General features: G+C 38.7%; 1 protein-coding gene across 1 annotated transcript in view; it reads left to right on the plus strand.

Annotated features, from left to right (window-relative positions):
- The window catches only part of mipepa (mitochondrial intermediate peptidase a), a 50,670-nt gene that overhangs the window by 27,572 nt on the left and 3,515 nt on the right, over positions 1 to 19,583 (plus strand). Inside the window, exons 11-18 of the mRNA XM_060944187.1 lie at positions 289 to 442; positions 556 to 633; positions 4,868 to 5,072; positions 6,317 to 6,426; positions 6,526 to 6,600; positions 6,691 to 6,807; positions 12,586 to 12,707; positions 13,090 to 13,163. Of these exons, the coding sequence (XP_060800170.1) occupies positions 289 to 442; positions 556 to 633; positions 4,868 to 5,072; positions 6,317 to 6,426; positions 6,526 to 6,600; positions 6,691 to 6,807; positions 12,586 to 12,707; positions 13,090 to 13,163 (935 nt within the window). The remainder of the gene's footprint in view (positions 1 to 288; positions 443 to 555; positions 634 to 4,867; positions 5,073 to 6,316; positions 6,427 to 6,525; positions 6,601 to 6,690; positions 6,808 to 12,585; positions 12,708 to 13,089; positions 13,164 to 19,583) is intronic.

The following is a 19,583-nucleotide window of genomic DNA, read 5'->3' on the forward strand; positions in this document are numbered from 1 at the left end:
AAATCTGCACTTACAAATAAGTGTAAAATACAAGGTTAATATCTGTCCAGTATCATGATGGCCTGCCTTAATGCTCACCAAAGTCAGACTGTTCATGTGATACAAATTACTAAAAGTTCAGAAGTGTCCTTTGCTCTTATCTTCTCTATTTGTTATTCTCAGAAACATGAGAAAAGGTGTTTTGAAAAGTAATTGTCTCTGTATGTTGCTTTTTGAGAGTAACAGCTTTTCTGTGTTGGGACTGCGTATTTTTGTGCAAACACGTTGAATAGTGTTTGTTTGTTGCAGGTTTAACATTGAGCCAAGCCTATACAGCCCTTATTTTTCACTCGGAGCCTGCATGGAAGGTCTGAACAGTGTTTTTACACAGCTCTTTGGTGTATCACTTTTGGCTGAACAGCCTTGTGTGGGAGAAGTGTGGAGTGAGGATGTACGCAAACTGGTAAGCAATATACGTAGATACTACACCTGCAGGCTAGATTATGTGACTTTGAAAAAGCTTTATACAAAAGACAGCGATGCGTGACTTTCATTATTGCTTATGATTACCCTCAGGCAGTGGTACACGAATCTGAAGGGTTGCTGGGATACATTTACTGTGACTTCTTCTATAGACCAGAAAAACCTCATCAGGTAGGGTATAATTTGCATATGCTCTACATCTCATGTGTCATATATGCTTCCCAGCTACAATAAACTGGGCCATTTAAAGTTCACTTCACTGACATATACAGTGCCCTCCATGATTATTGGTCCCCCTTGTAAAGATTAGTAAAAAGGGTTAGAAAAAAATCCAGCTTTTGGTGAAGTAGCTTCATCTCACACTGAAGAAATAGGAAAAATCCGACCTTTAATTGAAATAAATTTATTCACAGAAAACCAAATCCCTCAACAACAAACATGCCACTATTATTGGCACCCCTGCATTTAATATTTTGTACCCTCTCTCATTCATATAGAATATATTACAGGGCTCGAAATTCGCGACGGTCCGGTAGCCCGAGGCGACTTAATTTGTCATTTGGCGGGTAATTCCTGTCACTAGCCAGCCCGGCTGGCTAGTTGAAAATAAAAAATATATATGAAGCGAAGATTCAGACTAGGGCTGTGCGTTATATCGAATATACTCGATATATCTCTGAAAATTCTGTGAGAGATGCATAAAATTATTATATTATAACTATAGAGTATTTTATGGTCATCTGCCGACTTGCGTTTGTTTAAAACCTTTTCTGGTTGTTTTCTCCCTGTCCCTCAGGCAGTAACGTGAGAGGCTGCCTAAGGGTAAAAAAAAAACAATAACGTCACACACTCGCTAACCAATCCCGGACGACATCTCTGTGCTGAAAGGAACTTGCGGGAAGATTTTCTAGTTCCGGGTTACAGCGCTGACTTAGTTCGTGCAATCGCTGGTGCTGCATAGGCTACCATGTAAGCTCTGTCAATTTCAGCGACAAATTAAAAATGGAAGCAGACGAATTGGTTCCTAAAAGAACTAGGAAGGGGTCAGTCATCCGGCATTTTTTTTTTGGATATCGCGAGGAGGACGTGGAACAGCAAATGCCAGTTTGTAAAGTGTGCAATAAAAACAGTATCAAAATACTCAGGTCTTGAAATAAATGCACATTAGTCATGAACAATGGTAACTACTCTCTTTTGTGTTTTGACGGAAGTAAAATTCATACATGAACAAATTTTGGCGAGTTGATTTTCTGTTTGGCTATTTACTTTGGAAGGTAACTAGTCCGGCTGGCTGGTGAAAAAATATATGAATTTCGAGCCCTGTGATTTTTAATATATATATATATATATATATATATATATATATATATATATATATATATATATATAATATCTCACACACACACACAACCCCGATTCCAAAAGTGGGGACAAGGTACAAATTGTAAATAAAAACGCAATACAATAATTTACAAATCTCAAAAACTGATATTGTATTCACAATAGAACATAAACAACATATCAAATGTCGAAAGTGAGACATTTTGAAATTTCATGCCAAATATTGGCTCATTTGAAATTTCATGATAGCAGCACATCTCAAAAAAGTTGGGACGGGGCAATAAGAGGCTGGAAAAGTTAAAGGTACAAAAAAGGAACAGCTAAAGGACCAAACTACAACTCATTAGGTCAATTGGCAATAGGTCATTAACATGACTGGGTATAAAAAGAGCATCTTGGAGTGGCAGCGGCTCTCAGAAGTAAAGATGGGAAGAGGATCACCAATCCCCCTAATTCTGCGCTGACAAATAGTGGAGCAATATCAGAAAGGAGTTCGACAGTGTAAAATTGCAAAGAGTTTGAACACATCATCATCTACAGTGCATAATATCATCAAAAGGTTCAGAGAATCTGGAAGAATCTCTGTGTGTAAGGGTCAAGGCCGGAAAACCATACTGGGTGCCCATGATCTTTGGGCCCTTAGACGGCACTGCATCACATACAGGCATGCTTCTGTATTGGAAATCACAAAATGGGCTCAGGAATATTTCCAGAGAGCATTATGTGTGAACACAATTCACCGTGCCATCCGCCGTTGCCAGCTAAAACTCTATAGTTCAAAGAAGAAGCCGTATCTAAACATGATCCAGAAGCGCAGACGTCTTCTCTGGGACAAGGCTCATTTAAAATGGACTGTGGCAAAGTGGAAAACTGTTCTGTGGTCAGACAAATCAAAATTTGAAGTTCTTTATGGAAATCAGGGACGCCGTGTCATTCGGACTAAAGAGGAGAAGGACGACCCAAGTTGTTATCAGCGCTCAGTTCAGAAGCCTGCATCTCTGATGGTATGGGGTTGCATTAGTGTGTGTGGCATGGGCAGCTTACACATCTGGAAAGACACCATCAGTGCTGAAAGGTATATCCAGGTTCGAGAGCAACATATGCTCCCATCCAGACGACGTCTCTTTCAGGGAAGACCTTGCATTTTCCAACATGACAATGCCAAACCACATACTGCATCAATTACAGCATCATGGCTGCATAGAAGAAGGGTCCGGGTACTGAACTGGCCAGGCTGCAGTCCAGATCTTTCACCCATAGAAAACATTTGGCGCATCATAAAACGGAAGATACGACAAAAAAGACCTAAGACAGTTGAGCAGCTAGAATCCTACATTAGACAAGAATGGGTTAACATTCCTATCCCTAAACTTGAGCAACTTGTCTCCTCAGTCCCCAGACGTTTACAGACTGTTGTAAAGAGAAAAGGGGATGTCTCACAGTGGTAAACATGGCCTTGTCCCAACTTTTTTGAGATGTGGTGTTGTCATGAAATTTAAAATCACCTAATTTTTCTCTTTAAATGATACATTTTCTCAGTTTAAACATTTGATATGTCATCTATGTTCTATTCTGAATAAAATATGGAATTTTGAAACTTCCACATCATTTGCATTCCGTTTTTATTTACAATTTGTACTTTGTCCCAACTTTTTTGGAATCGGGTTTTTTTTTGTGTGCGCGCGCGTATGTGTATGTGTGTATATATAGGGCGGCACGGTGGTGTCATGGTTTGGAATCTTATATAATCATGAAGGTATTCCGGATTTTTAGATTTTCTGCCGGATTTTTTTCCGCTAATGACCCAGAAATCCGGATATTTGACACAACTCTTGAAACTCTCCGGTTTTCCGAATGGAGAAATTTATTTTTGGGATTTTACGCGTTCCTAGACGCGGCGTAATACTTCACATCGTCCTTGCATGGGTGCAGTCCTTAAATTGCCCAAACATAGTTCATTGATTAAAGACAGGTGTTCTTTGTTAGGTGCGCGCGCCTTCAGGTGCACTTGCTAAGGCGCGCAGGACTGACACCATTCTGCACAAGCGCAACACAAGCGCACTAGAAAGCATGTTCAAGCTGCCAGTGTAGCTGCAGTCCTTTTAGTTGCGAATTACGAGTATTTTCTCTTGTGTTAATAATTCGCCATGTCAATACAAGCAAAACTTTCCTCCTTCTTTTGACGTGAAGAGAGGTAAGCAATTTATTTTAATATATAAAAAAATTTCCCCCCCATCAAAGTTGTATTTTGTGGTTTCAAAGCCAAGTTTTAGTGCTGTTTCTAGAACACAACATCAAGAAAATGTGGAAGAAACAGCAATAATGGAAGAGCCGGTTTCTAAGCTGCCTAAAACTAGCAATGGTAATTATTTTTTGTTACATAATGCACTCAGGCTGCCAGTCAGTGTGTGACACACACACACACACACACACACACACACACACACGCACACACACACACACATCCTACACCCCTGATTTACATGAGAAATTTGGTATTCATTGGTGTGTTTAAATTTACAGACAATACGAACTAATGTAAACAATTGGCTTCAACTCGCCAGTATGAATTGGAAATTTTTCAACTTCCAAATATGAATTGGAAATTTTTAGTTCACTTTAGCTTCTGCAAACGCACACCTCTACTAAAAGATTGAGCCTTGTTTATCAATGTCCCCAACATTGAAACCTGAAAGCTTTAGAAACTCCAACAGACCTTTTACTTTTTAACAGTACTGTTTTGGGATTTTGCTGAGTTTACCATCAACTGTCTGATTTTTTTTTTTTCCCAAAGTAATGAACTGTGTAGCCAGGAAAATCACCGCATTTTCTAAATGCACTCCTGAAAATTACTCATTAACTAGGGGAATTAAATTTGATATTTTAAGTACTAAAATGCACTAGAATGCAGGGTTTTGCGTGTTATGTTATTAAAATATTTTCAGGGGACGTCCCCCCCATTTCAGGGTTTTTTCCTTTGCTCCTGTGTGTGTGTGTGTGTGTGTGTGTGTGTGTGTGTGTGTTTTTTTTTTTTTTTTTTAAATATGTGCGTTTGTATTCTCAGGATTGCCATTTTACTATCCGTGGAGGGCGGCAGTTAGATGATGGGCAGTACCAGTTACCGGTGGTGGTGCTCATGCTGAACCTCCCTCACCCTTCCAAGAGTGCACCTACTCTCCTCACACCAGCCATGATGGAGAACCTCTTCCATGAAATGGGTCACGCCATGCACTCGATGCTTGCACGCACATACTACCAGCATGTTACTGGTAAGACATGTACTGTAGCTCATAAAAACCTGCTTCTAAACAGTTACCTTTGATTCATTTAACTATTATTTGCTTCTGTCTACAGTCTACAAAAATCAATTATTTACTGAGGCAGGTGGGGAAGGCAGCCACTGGGACAAAAATGGATTTTAACATCCAATAAGATGTTGAAGTTTGCGTCCCCAGTGGTTTCTCGTTTTGAAGAAAATAATTGATGTTATCTCTGTGTAATTTATCAATAAATTAAAAAAATTTTCAGCATGTTAAAAATGAAATGAGGGTCATGCAACACATTGGCTTATTCATCAGAGTTGTGTAGAAACAAGTACAAATTCAAGCACACAATGACACGAATAAATCTGCCTCTGATTTATAAAACTGTCATATGATATCAAACCAAGTGGCGATTTGAGCGCAAATGATGACCCAACCTCAGCTGCTCGCAACAAGCTCCTGCCTCCCAGTCGCTTATACTGTATATCGTATGCATACGGCAGGTCAAAATATACTGAAATACACTTCAGTGAAACTGAATTAGAGGTGCTTGTGCAGAGGTTTCTTGACGTAAAGAAGGTTGTTTCAGTAACTGTTAACACTGCTTCCACAGAGGAAAGTGTGGTCTGATAGATTTGTCTGTTGTAATCTTGGTTGGGCTGTATTTTATCAAATCAGGTGGGGGAGGGACATTTTCACACGTGACCTGCCAGTAGTTTTGTGAACTCTATTTATAGCTAGGTTTTTCATTATTGAATCAGATTTAACTGAATTTAGATTTAATAATTAAAGCTTTGTCTATAAATATAGGTGAGCCATTTGCAGATTTTTTTTTTTCCTGACTTTTGAATGTTTACTGGAAAGGACATGTAGCAGTTGCTATTTATATAATCTTCTCAAATGAAAATGCTTTTCCCTATTCATCTGAGTCTTTACAAATTGTCACTGACTTGCTGCAACATCAGAAGTTGTTCTATTCTCATGCTCGCCATGCTTGAGGATTCCTAGTAAGCAGGTCCTCATCCTGACATGATGAATCCTTATTGAATTTATAACGGGGTGCTAGCTTTGTGCTGTCACTTGTATTCAATTGAAGGACTAAATAAAGATCCACTTCATTGTGCCAAGTACTTCTACATTTGTAACTGAAGTTTGGACTGATTTTCTTATTAAGGTCTGCTTGTTCCATGCATGATCACGTTTGCAGTAGAAATTCTCAGTCAACATTTTGCTTCTCTCTGACTTCACAGGAACAAGGTGTGCCACTGATTTTGCTGAGGTGCCCTCTATTCTAATGGAATACTTTGCCACTGATTATCGTGTAATCAACCAGTTTGCTCGCCACTATCAGACAGGACAGGTAATAAGTGTCTTTATTGCTCATGCAGTATTGATCAAAATGAATGTTTATCCTTATGCATAATGGAGGCTTTTATTCCTGGGTTTTTAATCCTCTTAGCCTTTGCCCGAGAGCATGGTAGCACGACTTTGCGAATCCAAGAAAGTCTGTGGTGCTGCTGACACTCAACTTCAGGTACTTCTGAAACATCATGGATCCTGTCTTTAGCATGATGCATCTCCAAATGAATCCATTTAACACACTGTTGTCTTAAATCTGTTATAGGTTTTCTATGCAGCCCTGGACCAGGTTTATCACGGCAAACCCCAAAGACTATCAACAACCGATATCCTGATAGACATGCAACAGAAATACTACGGCTTACCTTATGTTCCCAACACAGTAAGTACTGTAGCGCTGAATGAGGATTCATGAAGTAGAGTGGTGGTGGTTATAAGGCTGACACACCCACAGATTTTGAATTATTAAATATAAGGGGTACAAACTTTATCCATGATTTTGGAGATGGACTCTGTGCAAAATGGTATCTCAAATCAATTACATTTAAAAGGGGCTTGGGTTGATCATAAACTTTTATTCAAAATTATATTATTATGCAGTTATGATGAAGGGCATAATCATTATTCCAATATTTAAAAAGCACACTGATATAGTAAATTAAAATACTATATTGTGTTTTTGTAGTCAAAAATCATGTGTTTAGATGTGTCACATGTAAAAATGTAACAAAAAAGAGGAAAACCAGTGGGGGTCATTTTATTTTGCTGCTATGGTTTGGGCCCACTTGTTCCTTTCGGGTGCATCACTGTGAATCAATGCAAAGTTCTTCTCAATGATCGCCTTTATCCGACAATGAAACATTTCTACCCTGTTGGGAGTGGTCTCCACCCCATTCACAAGCTATGAGGGCTCACTGAATGGTTTCTTGAGTATGAAAATGATGGAAATCATCTGTGGCCCTCATATAGATAGTTTTCACATGACGTCACAGAGTCGGGGATTCCCTGGTGGCGGCCATCTTGGAGGGCTAGCTTACCGTACGGGTCACTGAGCACACATTGTAGCGCGCGAGTTACATTCATTTATATATTATTTACATTTATAGTTACATTACTACTATTTAAAGCTAGCAATGGTGCACACTTGTTGTATTCACGGCTGTCGTAATAGGTCAGATGATGACGTCAAGCGGAGCTTTTATGGAATTCCCACTGTACGGGAGCACTAAGGCAGCAAACAAACTCAGCATGCAAAGGAGAAATCTATGGCTTGCGAGAATCAACCGCAAGGATTATCAGCCTTCCAAACATAGCAAAATCTGCTCTGATCATTTTATAAGTGGTAAGTTGTTTAAATAAACAATCAATTGTGTTTAAGTTTATTTTTGGAAGCCAAAACATCGTGTAAACAGTCTCTGGAGAATGCCTAACTGGAACTGCTGAGTGTACGTTTACATTGTAATGTACACTTAATATCGCTCGTTTGTCACGTTTCTATTTGAAACTTGTCACTTCACTCACGCAAGGGTCATTTTTGAAAAACATTTTAGGTCTATTCTGTATGATTTGATTTGTGTTTGGGATGCAAACAGCGCGCCTTTTGGCGGATGCCGCCTGAATCGCGCAGATCTGGGGTTTTTTGGAGGGGGGGGCATTAGTGTCTGATTATAATTTCAAAGTAAATTCTGTATTAAAATTACTAAATAAGCAAATCCGTTACAGTCCATGAAACAGGAAGTACAAGGATGAGAAAAAAAAAGTTTAAATCGGGAAGCTGCGCACATTTGTGCAGCCTGAGCGGTGTGCAGGACTGCGCAAATGTGCGCAGCTTCCCGATTTAAACTGTTTTTTTCTCATCCTTATACTTCCTGTTTCATGGACTGTAACGGATTTGCTTATTTAGTAATTTTAATACAGAATTTACTTTGAAATTATAATCAGACACTCCAACGCCCCCCCCAAAAAAAAAATCGGATCTGCACGATTCAGGCGGCATCCGCCAAAAGGCGCGCTGTGAATATATAAAGTTGTATATATCAGACAGCCTTTAAAAGTTTGATGAAGTCAGTTGCAGGCTTTGGCAGTTTCAGGCTTTGGCAGCCCTGCATAGTCACTTGAAAATGCATCTTTGTCCACTTCGTAAGGGTCAATTCCCCCAATCAAGGCCAGTTTGGCTGCATACCGTTGTCGTGAGATGTCGTCTAATGTATCTGTATACTTCTGTTTGCTTGATTTTGCTGACATTGATCTTTATTTTAGAAAACTGACTATATAACTTCATAAATTTGTCCGAGATAACGTAGCCGGTAGTGGCGATGGTCCGTTTTGTTTGCCCTCCAAGATGGCAGCTGGGGGGCGTTCCCCAGAATGCCGTGACGTCAGTGAAAACTATCTATTCGCCAGATCTTAACCTTGTTGAATGCCTGTGGAAGATTTTGGAGCAACATTAGACAGTGATCACCACCATCACCAAAACAACTTGAAGGAAGAAATTTTGCCTCCAGTACAGTTTCAGAGACTTGGAGTCTGTGTTAAGGGTCCTTGAAGCTGTTCTGGTGACTTGTGATAACCCAACACCTTAGTTTTAATGTTGCTTTATTTCCCCTTTAATTTGTCACTTGTCTTTGCACTCTAAAAATGCCCCGCCTGTCAAAACTTGGAGAATCGCATGCGCTATTTGCAGTGTAACTTGTTGAAACAGCAGTTATACAAGATGTTTGTTGACTGCCACGTATTGGATAGTTAATGGTGCAGCAAGGCAGTGATGGGACAGCCACACTACAGGTGGTCTAAAATATTATGATCCGTTACAGCTATTTAACTTGATGACTGTTTCAGATTCCTTCCCTGACTAATCTTTAATAACAGTACAGCGTTGCACATGTGCTCTGTTTAACACTACAAAAAGCACATCAGAGATGAGAATTTGGGCTGCCACACACTAGCTTTGTCAAATACCCCAGCATTTATAGGATTAAAATGTTTCTCCTCCTTCTTGGTTGTGTCTTTATATATATATATATATATATATATATATATATATATATATATATATATATATATATATATATATATATATATATATATATAAATAAAACACACACATATACATACATATATATATATATATATATATATATATATATATATATATATATATATATATATATGCACACACATACATATATGGCGGCACGGTGGTGTAGTGGTTAGCGCTGTCGCCTCACAGCAAGAAGGTCCTGGGTTCGAGCCCCGGGGCCAGAGAGGGCCTTCTGTGCGGAGTTTGCATGTTCTCCCCGTGTCCGCGTGGGTTTCCTCCAGGTGCTCCGGTTTCCCCCACAGTCCAAAGACATGCAGGTTAGGTTAACCGGTGACTCTAAATTGACCGTAGGTGTGAGTGTGAATGGTTCTGTATCTATGTGTCAGCCCTGTGATGACCTGGCGACTTGTCCAGGGTGTACCCCGACTTTCGCTCGTAGTCAGCTGGGATAGGCTCCAGCTTGCCTGCGACCCTGTAGAAGGATAAAGCGGCTAGAGATAATGAGATGAGATATGTGTATATATGTATGCGTTTGTGTATATATGTGTATATATATATATATATATATATATATATATATATATATATATATATATATATATATAAAGTGTGTGTGTGTGTGTGTAAAGTACACTTTTGAGTTTGGATTGGCACTTAAAATTTCTCCTAATCTGTAGTTATATGATCCTATGGGGAGTCGGACCTCTCTCGCACTAAATATCCCCCTTTAATTGCGCCAGTGTGTTTACCATCCCTTAAATCATCAGCCCTTCCTTTTTTTTTATAATCTGTTTAAAACTCCTCCTTTGGGGAATGGGGCTAATAGTTTGTGCCCATTTTGCTCTTTCAGGCATATTTCATCAACAATACAAGAGATTGTCAATGCTTACTTTAAACCCATGATGGCTAACATCCTACTTGTCCATTCATCATGCATTTCAGTGCTGCTTATGTTTGTAAATTACAGTAAGGTCAGATTGCTAAAAGTCATACATTCTTCATATTTTCATGTAAAGGTCAGCATCAGAGTGAAGCTCAATAGAAAGGATGATTGATCAAAGTCTGTGTTAACATGCTGTCAGAGTAGGGAAAATCATTGTGGGATATCTTCTTTATTTGGTGGTTGAATCAAAGATGAAAAGGGTTTCAGTATAGTAATTATTCTCAAATGTGCTGCTTGGATAATTTTGTAATTTTATCATTTTACTGAATATTTAAAAAAAAAAAAGTTGCTAAATTGGGCATGCTGTGTGGTGGCATAGCAGGTAGTGTTACTACCTCACAGCTCCAGGGTGCTTATGCATGAGTGTGGTTTATATATATATATATATATATATATATATATATATATATATATATATATATATATATAAATAAAATATAAATTTTTTTTTTCTACTTGCACACCAGACAAAATAATAAAGGAACCAAGTGTCGATTTTGCCCTGATTCAGACTCTGCAAGTTGACCAAAGTGTGAAAAGCACCCTAAATTCCACCTAAGTGAGAATGTGTGTGGCTGGTGGCCTGTGATGGACTGGAGTCCCATCGTGGGCCAGGATATGCTCTGGATCCATTGCGACCCTGACCAGGATAGAACAATTACTGAAGATGAATGAATGATGCTAACTTGTAATGGAGACCATTATTTGAAATGCCAATTTTCTCATTTGCACAAGATCCTTTTTTTTTTTCCCCCCTCCCAACACATTGTAAAATCTACAGGCTCTGGGCACATGGGTCTTGAGCTTGTTTGCAAAAGTAATTTAATCTTCTGTTGTGGATTAAAAAAAATTGTAAATGTCCCCCCCCCCAAAAAAAAAAACAGCTGATTGAAGAGTGCCTTAGCATAGCGCTATGGTTTAACTGTTTGATCCTGGTCTTCATTAGAGTTCAGTTTTTACAAGTTAAGGTCCCTTCCTTGAGTGCTGTTTACACTTATGAAAGTCATTATGTGCCAGATGGGAGACATCAGGCTGATATGTTGCAGCTTGAGTACGTCATGTGACCAGAGCATTCTCTTCCACCCAGTGTTTGAAATAAGCCCATCCTTTTCAAACAACCTGTTAGTGTCCAACATTTTAACCCTAGACACACTTGGCTGCACTTTATTGTCCCTGCCTGTCTGTGTTAATTTGCTCAAGATCAGTTTTCAGTCATATCGGGAATAAAACGTTCTTGTTAACGGTGTCCGTACCTACTGTCGAACAAGCCTTTATTTTTCAGGCCTATAGTTTTCTTTCCCACAGCGCATAGAACTCATGTTTAGTAATATTATAGCCTGCCATTAAGCATGGATCTCTCATTTTCTCAAACAGGATTAAATGTCCTGTTCTGTAGTGTAATGGATGTTTCTGGCTCTCAGCAATGCCTTTGAACTCCTAAGCTCTTAAAAATACTGGAAAAAGTTGCATTTTTTGACAAATGGGACAACAGCCCTGTAATACCCATTTCTGCATTACAAAACCTTTTCAAAGTAGGCCGGGCTTATTTGTGGTGAAGTTAATGTTTCAGGCCGAGTGATTTCCCAGTTTTGTTTTTAAGACTTTATTCACTTTTTTTCTGCCTAATATTAAAATGCTTAAAATGAACTGTATCAGGACAGTGGAAAACGCCATTTTGCCGCGTCACTCGAGGTGATTATCGAGAAATAGTCCGAACCTGTCGACCAATCAGTGCACGCGATTTGCTATAATTGCCTCCATATTGATGTGAAAATGATTATTAAATCAATGCAGAGCTTTTTCCAGCAGAACATCTAGCTTAGTTCAAATACAACAGGATCTTTTGCATACGGTTGGCAGCTTTTTCCATCCTAAAACACTTAATCGTCATCTAATGTTAGGGCATATTGTTTATTACTACACTGTAGGCAAATATGTTTCTCCTTCTCAAGAATCCCAAGCCTTTTTATCTGTATTTAGAACATTGTACAACAATATTCTCACTGCTGAATGACAAGGGGGCTTTACGTTCACATTGCAGTCAGGCCATGCCAAGTAGCACTCAATCACAGAACAGTAAAGGAACTTTTGTGATGATGATCATGCTTAAAATTGAGCATTTGAAAGGAACTTCTGTGGTGATTTCTCAGTCAGTTCTCTTTGTTTTGCAAACACAGGCGTGGCAGCTGAGATTCAGTCACCTCATTGGCTATGGGGCCAAGTACTACTCTTACCTGATGTCTCGAGCTGTAGCCTCCATGGTGTGGAGACAGTGCTTCCATAAGGACCCCTTAAACAGGTGTGCATTTGTTTATATGAGAGACGAAAATACTTTCTTGCCCTTTGGTCCACTTAATACTGCTTTCAAAGGAACAAAAAATAAGGTTGTTTACTTTAAGGACACATGTTTAATCTGCATGAAAATCGACCCCCATAGCAGAAATGCTATCTTTTAATCAGTTCAAGAAGACACCACCATGGCTTTGTTTGAGCTTTACCCCTATTACTGGTGAAGGAGTCTATTAGTTTTTCTGCTTTCCTGTTGGTTAATAGCTGGCTTTGTTAAGACTATGCATTTCAGTGAACTATTCTGTAGAGTCTCTTCTTCAGGTCATGGCCTGCTGGTGATGCTGGCCATGCTGGCTCTGTTATCTGAATGTGTCTGTGTTGGATTGTGTCAGGGAAACTGGAGAACGCTACCGGCGAGAGATGCTGGCTCATGGGGGAGGGAAGGAGCCCATGCTGCTGGTGGAAGGTGAGTCAAAACTTTTTTTTTTTTAATGCCTCCGCCACTGAGTGTTTTCAGGTTGTCTGTCCAAGATTCTCAGTGGCGCAGTAGCTCAAAAATGAGTGGCTGAATGTCGGATTTATATGGAATTATCATTGTAACCAGCAGATGAACTGATTTAGCTCTTGGAATCGATCCAAATTAGGTCAAGGTCAGAGAAAGGTCAACTTTCTGAAATATATTTTATTTAATAGCTTCCTTCCTGTTTCAAATATGTTTTAAGGGTATTTCTGGCATAAAAATTAGCAACAAGAAGGACTACTTTATTATTTCAAGAATATAACAGTGCTGTATATCGTTTAAAAACAATTCAGCATATCCTTGCAGTTGTTGTACAGTAAACACTCATGCCAGGGAATTCTGTAAACCAGTTACTAAAGATGAATGAATGAATGAAAAATAAAGCGCAGTTTATCGAAAACAATAAATGGGTCCTGACATGTTGAATATGTTCCCATGGTCGATATTTTTTTTTGTGTGTGTGTGTGTGAGGTCCTGCAGGAACCCAGTCCTAATTCATTCTTCTGGTCTAATATTTGCTAATTTGCTACTATTATCCACTTGGAGTAATTACGAAAAATAGTAATAGCCTTTATCACCAGTTTTATTACCCAGTATAATTTGGTAGCTTATCAAAATTGGGTTACACAATATGTAAGCCTAATGTTTGATAGCTTGTTGCTGTTTACCTTTAATTGCATGGTATAATTATAACTTGGATTACATTAGCTAATTATTGACCAATCTGGTTATGGTTTCAGTTGCAAAATAATTAATCTAAAATTAGCAAGCTTGCTACTGGTCAATACATTATAAGTTAGGTAACTAACTTTGGGCAAGCTTGCTACAGCTTGATTTTTAATTACAAAAAAAAATACTTGGCCTGCATTACCTTGCTTATTAACAAACTTGGCCAACAACTAAAGTGAAATAGTGACTGCTGGAGAGTTAACAATATTTTGAAGATATAATGTTTAAATAAGTCTGTATTGCTGGCAAGCTTGGCACAATGCTGTGTTTTAAGGAAATCTTTATCAGAAAGTCTCGCCACTCAGCAGCCATCTTGGTAACACGCCCAGGCAGTTATTTTGGCCCAAGATGATCTAAATGAATGTGGAGAGTGTCATAATTGCACTTTCAATGGCCACTAGAACGTAAAAACTGCATGTATATAATCACCAGATAAATCTGATTTAAAAAAAAAAATCTTAACACCCTCCAAAAGGTTATACTTCTACTATGCAAGCGCAAGGTTATGGTCAGGTCGTGTATGTATGTATGTATGTATGATGACTTTTCCCATAAATTTCTATTCTGGATTTTTAAGTGTTTTGTCTCTGTTTTAAGTAGCTAGCCAGTTTAATGTTGCGAGATAAAGCACAGATCAGCTTTGCCCACTTCCATTTTACCAGTGCTACTTAGCCAGTGCAGGTAGATGCTAATAATGAAAAGGGGCTATTAGTTGAATAGATTTTCTCAGCTATGCAGCCATGTTCAAGAAAATCAAGTTGTAAGGTTCTATATGCTCAAACACTCGTTGGCCGATTTGTCAAGTTCATAAAATTTAAAACAGGTGGCTTAGAGTCAGGAAAACAGCAGTGTAGTACAGCAGTTTGTTAACCAAACGACAGGCTATATTGGTTCTAAAGTCTCTGAAGTAGACTTCATCATGACTCTCTCTTAGGAAGTAAATGGATCATAAAACAGGAGCTGTGTATATTTAATTTTATATTTGTGATTTGAATCATGATTGTTTTCCCACTTGTGATCATAGATTAAACAGGACTTGTTGCAGCAAGTCTTAATTCCCTTTGTCACTATAATGGATCATAGCACAGATTTAATGTGGAAAATGCAGCGGGTTCTCAGAGATCTGTTAGCTCATGTTTTTTCACTCAGATACTTGATCCTCATTCATCGTTGCTGTACACATCATTTAATAACTGTTTTACTGCACTGTTGTGCAAACATGTGTATCTCTCTCTCTCTCTCTCATATATACACAACCCCGATTCCAAATAAGTTGGGACAAAGTACAAATTGTAAATAAAAACGGAATGCAATGATGTGGAAGTTTCAAAATTCCATATTTTATTCAGAATAGAACATAGATGACACATCAAATGTTTAAACTGAGAAAATGTATCATTTAAAGAGAGAAATTAGGGTTTTTTTGTTTTTTTTTTTTAAATTTCATGACAACACCACATCTCAAAGTTGGGACAAGGCCATGTTTACCACTGTGAGACATCCCCTTTTCTCTTTACAACAGTCTGTAAACGTCTGGGGACTGAGGAGACAAGTTGCTCAAGTTTAGGGATAGGAATGTTAACCCATTCTTGTCTAATGTAGGATTCTAGTTGCTCAACTGTCTTTTTTGTCGTATCTTCCGTTTTATGATGCGCCAAATGTTTTCTATGGGTGAAAGATCTGGACTGCAGGCTGGCCAGTTCAGTGCCCGGACCCTTCTTCTACGCAGCCATGATGCTGTAATTGATGCAGTATGTGGTTTGGCATTGTCATGTTGGAAAATGCAAGGTCTTCCCTTCCCTGAAAGAGACGTCGTCTGGATGGGAGCATATGTTGCTCTAGAACCTGGATATACCTTTCAGCACTGATGGTGTCTTTCTAGATGTGTAAGCTGCTCATGCCACACGCACTAATGCAACCCCATACCATCAGAGATGCAGGCTTCTGAACTGAGCACTGATAACTTGGGTCGTCCTTGTCCTCTTTAGTCCGAATGACATGGCGTCCCTGATTTCCATAAAGAACTTCAAATTTTGATTCATCTGACCACAGAACAGTTTTCCACTTTGCCACAGTCCATTTTAAATGAGCCTTGGCCCAGACAAGACGTCTGCGCTTCTGGATCATGTTTAGATACGGCTTCTTCTTTGAACTATAGAGTTTTAGCTGGCAACGGCGGATGGCACGGTGAATTGTGTTCACAGATAATGTTCTCTGGAACTATTCCTGAGCCCATTTTGTAATTTCCAATACAGAAGCATGCCTGTATGTGATGCAGTGCCGTCTAAGGGCCCGAAGATCACGGGCACCCAGTATGGCTTTCTGGCCTTGACCCTTATGCACAGGTTCTTCCAGATTCTCTGAATCTTTTGATGATATTATGCACTGTAGATGATATGTTCAAACTCTTTGCAATTTTACACTGTCGAACTCCTTTCTGATATTGCTCCACTATTTGTCGGCGCAGAATTAGGGGGATTGGTGATCCTCTTCCCATCTTTACTTCTGAGAGCCGCTGCCACTCCAAGATGCTCTTTTTATACCCAGTCATGTTAATGACCTATTGCCAATTGACCTAATGAGTTGCAGTTTGGTCCTCCAGCTGTTCCTTTTTTTGTACCTTGAACTTTTCCAGCCTCTTATTGCCCCTGTCCCAACTTTTTTGAGATGTGTTGCTGTCATGAAATTTCAAAATGTCTCACTTTCGACATTTGATATGTTGTCTATGTTCTATTGTGAATACAATATCAGTTTTTGAGATTTTGTAAATTATTGCATTCCATTTTTATTTACAATTTGTACTTTGTCCTATCTACCTACAGTGGGGCAAAAAAGTATTTAGTCAGTCACCAATTGTGCAAGTTCTCCCACTTAAAAAGATGAGAGAGGCCTGTAATTTTCATCATAGGTATACCTCAACTATGAGACAAAATGAGGGAAAAAAATCCAGAAAATCACATTGTCTGTCTGATTTTTAAAGAATTTATTTGCAAATTATGGTGGAAAATAAGTATTTGGTCAATAACAAAAGTTCATCTCAATACTTTGTTATATACCCTTTGTTGGCAATGGCAGAGGTCAAACGTTTTCTGTAAGTCTTCACAAGGTTTTCACACACTGTTGCTGGTATTTTGGCCCATTCCTCCATGCAGATCTCCTCTAGAGCAGTGATGTTTTGGGGCTGTCGCTGGGCAACACGGACTTTCAACTCCCTCCAAAGATTTTCTATGGGGTTGAGATCTGGAGACTGGCTAGGCCACTCCAGGACCTTGAAATGCTTCTTATGAAGCCACTCCTTCGTTGCCCAGGTGGTGTGTTTGGGATCATTGTCATGCTGAAAGACCCAGCCACGTTTCATCTTCAATGCCCTTGCTGATGGAAGGAGGTTTTCACTCAAAATCTCATGATACATGGCCCCATTCATTCTTTCCTTTACACGGATCAGTCGTCCTGGTCCCTTTGCAGAAAAACAGCCCCAAAGCATGATGTTTCCACCCCCATGCTTCACAGTAGGTATGGTGTTCTTTGGATGCAACTCAGCATTCTTTCTCCTCCAAACACAAGTTGAGTTTTTACCAAAAAGTTCTATTTTGGTTTCATCTGACCATATGACATTCTCCCAATCCTCTTCTGGATCATCCAAATGCTCTCTAGCAAACTTCAGACGGGCCTGGACATGTACTGGCTTAAGCAGGGGGACACGTCTGGCACTGCAGGATTTGAGTCCCTGGCGACGTAGTGTGTTACTGATGGTAGCCTTTGTTACTTTGGTCCGAGCTCTCTGCAGGTCATTCACTAGGTCCCCCCGTGTGGTTCTGGGATTTTTGCTCACCGTTCTTGTGATCATTTTGACCCCACGGGATGAGATCTTGCGTGGAGCCCCAGATCGAGGGAGATTATCAGTGGTCTTGTATGTCTTCCATTTTCTAATAATTGCTCTCACAGTTGATTTCTTCACACCAAGCTGCTTACCTATTGCAGATTCAGTCTTCCCAGCCTGGTGCAGGTCTACAATTTTGTTTCTGGTGTCCTTTGACAGCTCTTTGGTCTTGGCCATAGTGGAGTTTGGAGTGTGACTGTTTGAGGTTGTGGACAGGTGTCTTTTATACTGATAACGAGTTCAAACAGGTGCCATTAATACAGGTAACGAGTGGAGGACAGAGGAGCCTCTTAAAGAAGTTGTTACAGGTCTGTGAGAGCCAGAAATCTTGCTTGTTTGTAGGTGACCAAATACTTATTTTACCGAGGAATTTACCAATTAATTCATTAAAAATCCTACAATGTGATTTCCTGGATTCTTTCCCCCATTCGGTCTCTCATAGTTGAAGTGGACCTATGATGAAAATTACAGGCGCCTCTCATCTTTTTAAGTGGGAGAACTTGCACAATTGGTGGCTGACTGAATACTTTTTTGCCCCACTCTATCTATCTATCTATCTATCTATCTATCTATCTATCTATCTATCTATCTATCTATCTATCTATCTATAAAATATATTTTATTTATATATATATATATATATATATATATATATATATATATATATATATATATATATATATACACCACATTTTTCAAACAAACTACATCTGGTACATTTGATTATATATACACAGACACGTATGTGTGTGTGTAAAATATATATATATTATATATAAAATGTGTATGTATGTGTATATAATATAAAATTTGTGTGTATAAAAATATTACACACACAACACAAACACAAACACGAGTGGTTTACTGGGAAATATGCCACACATTTTTCAAACAAACTACATCTGGAACATTTGATTAACACATTTTCAAGTATCTTCATTTGTGAGGAGCTCAGTGAATTGCTGTGATTAAATTTGGGTACTTTTTGTTTCTATATCCTAAAGAAAAATCACACACTGGCTTGAAGATATGAAATTTATCTTCTTGTGCTGAAAAACTCACATTTTTCATATGAAATACATTGCAGAGTTGAACAATGTTTCCTGATATTTCACGCCAATAACGTCACTACCACTGTTTTCCTGCTGACTTGATGTGTGTTGTCAAAATGGCGAACTGGTTCAAAATTCAGCTTTTTTTTGTGTGTGTGTTTGTGGCTATGTCCCTGTAATATAAAGAATTGTTGTACGATGGTGCGAATATGTGAAGTTTATCAGTGAATACGTTCATGAGTCAGTGAATATCCTCTTAAATTGTAAATATCCTCTGACTATTTTCTACTTTGTAGGAAAAACGTATCTTAGATTCTTCAAAATGGCCCTTGTTTACTTTGACACTGCATGCTATTGGCATTATCTTAATGAGTTTCATGAGGTTGTCACCTGGAATGCTTTTCAGTTAAAAGGTGTGCCTCGTCAAAAGTTCATTAGTGCAATTTTTTGCCTTCTTAATGTGTTTGAGATCAAACGGTTAATAATAAAAATACAGTAAATAGCCCTATTCCACAACTGTAGTCATCCATATTATGTCAAGACCCGCTCAACTAAGTAAAGAGAAAGGACATTCATCATTTGCGTTAAGACATGAAGTGACTTTTAGTTAATAAAAATAAAGAAAAACAGCTATTGAATTGGGCATTTGACTGGTGTATATAATTTAAAAATAAATAAAATCTAAAATTCAAGCCTCTTCAGCCA

This window comes from Neoarius graeffei, chromosome 17 (genome assembly GCF_027579695.1).
Source record: "Neoarius graeffei isolate fNeoGra1 chromosome 17, fNeoGra1.pri, whole genome shotgun sequence".
In the NCBI taxonomy this organism is placed as follows: Eukaryota; Metazoa; Chordata; class Actinopteri; order Siluriformes; family Ariidae; genus Neoarius; species Neoarius graeffei.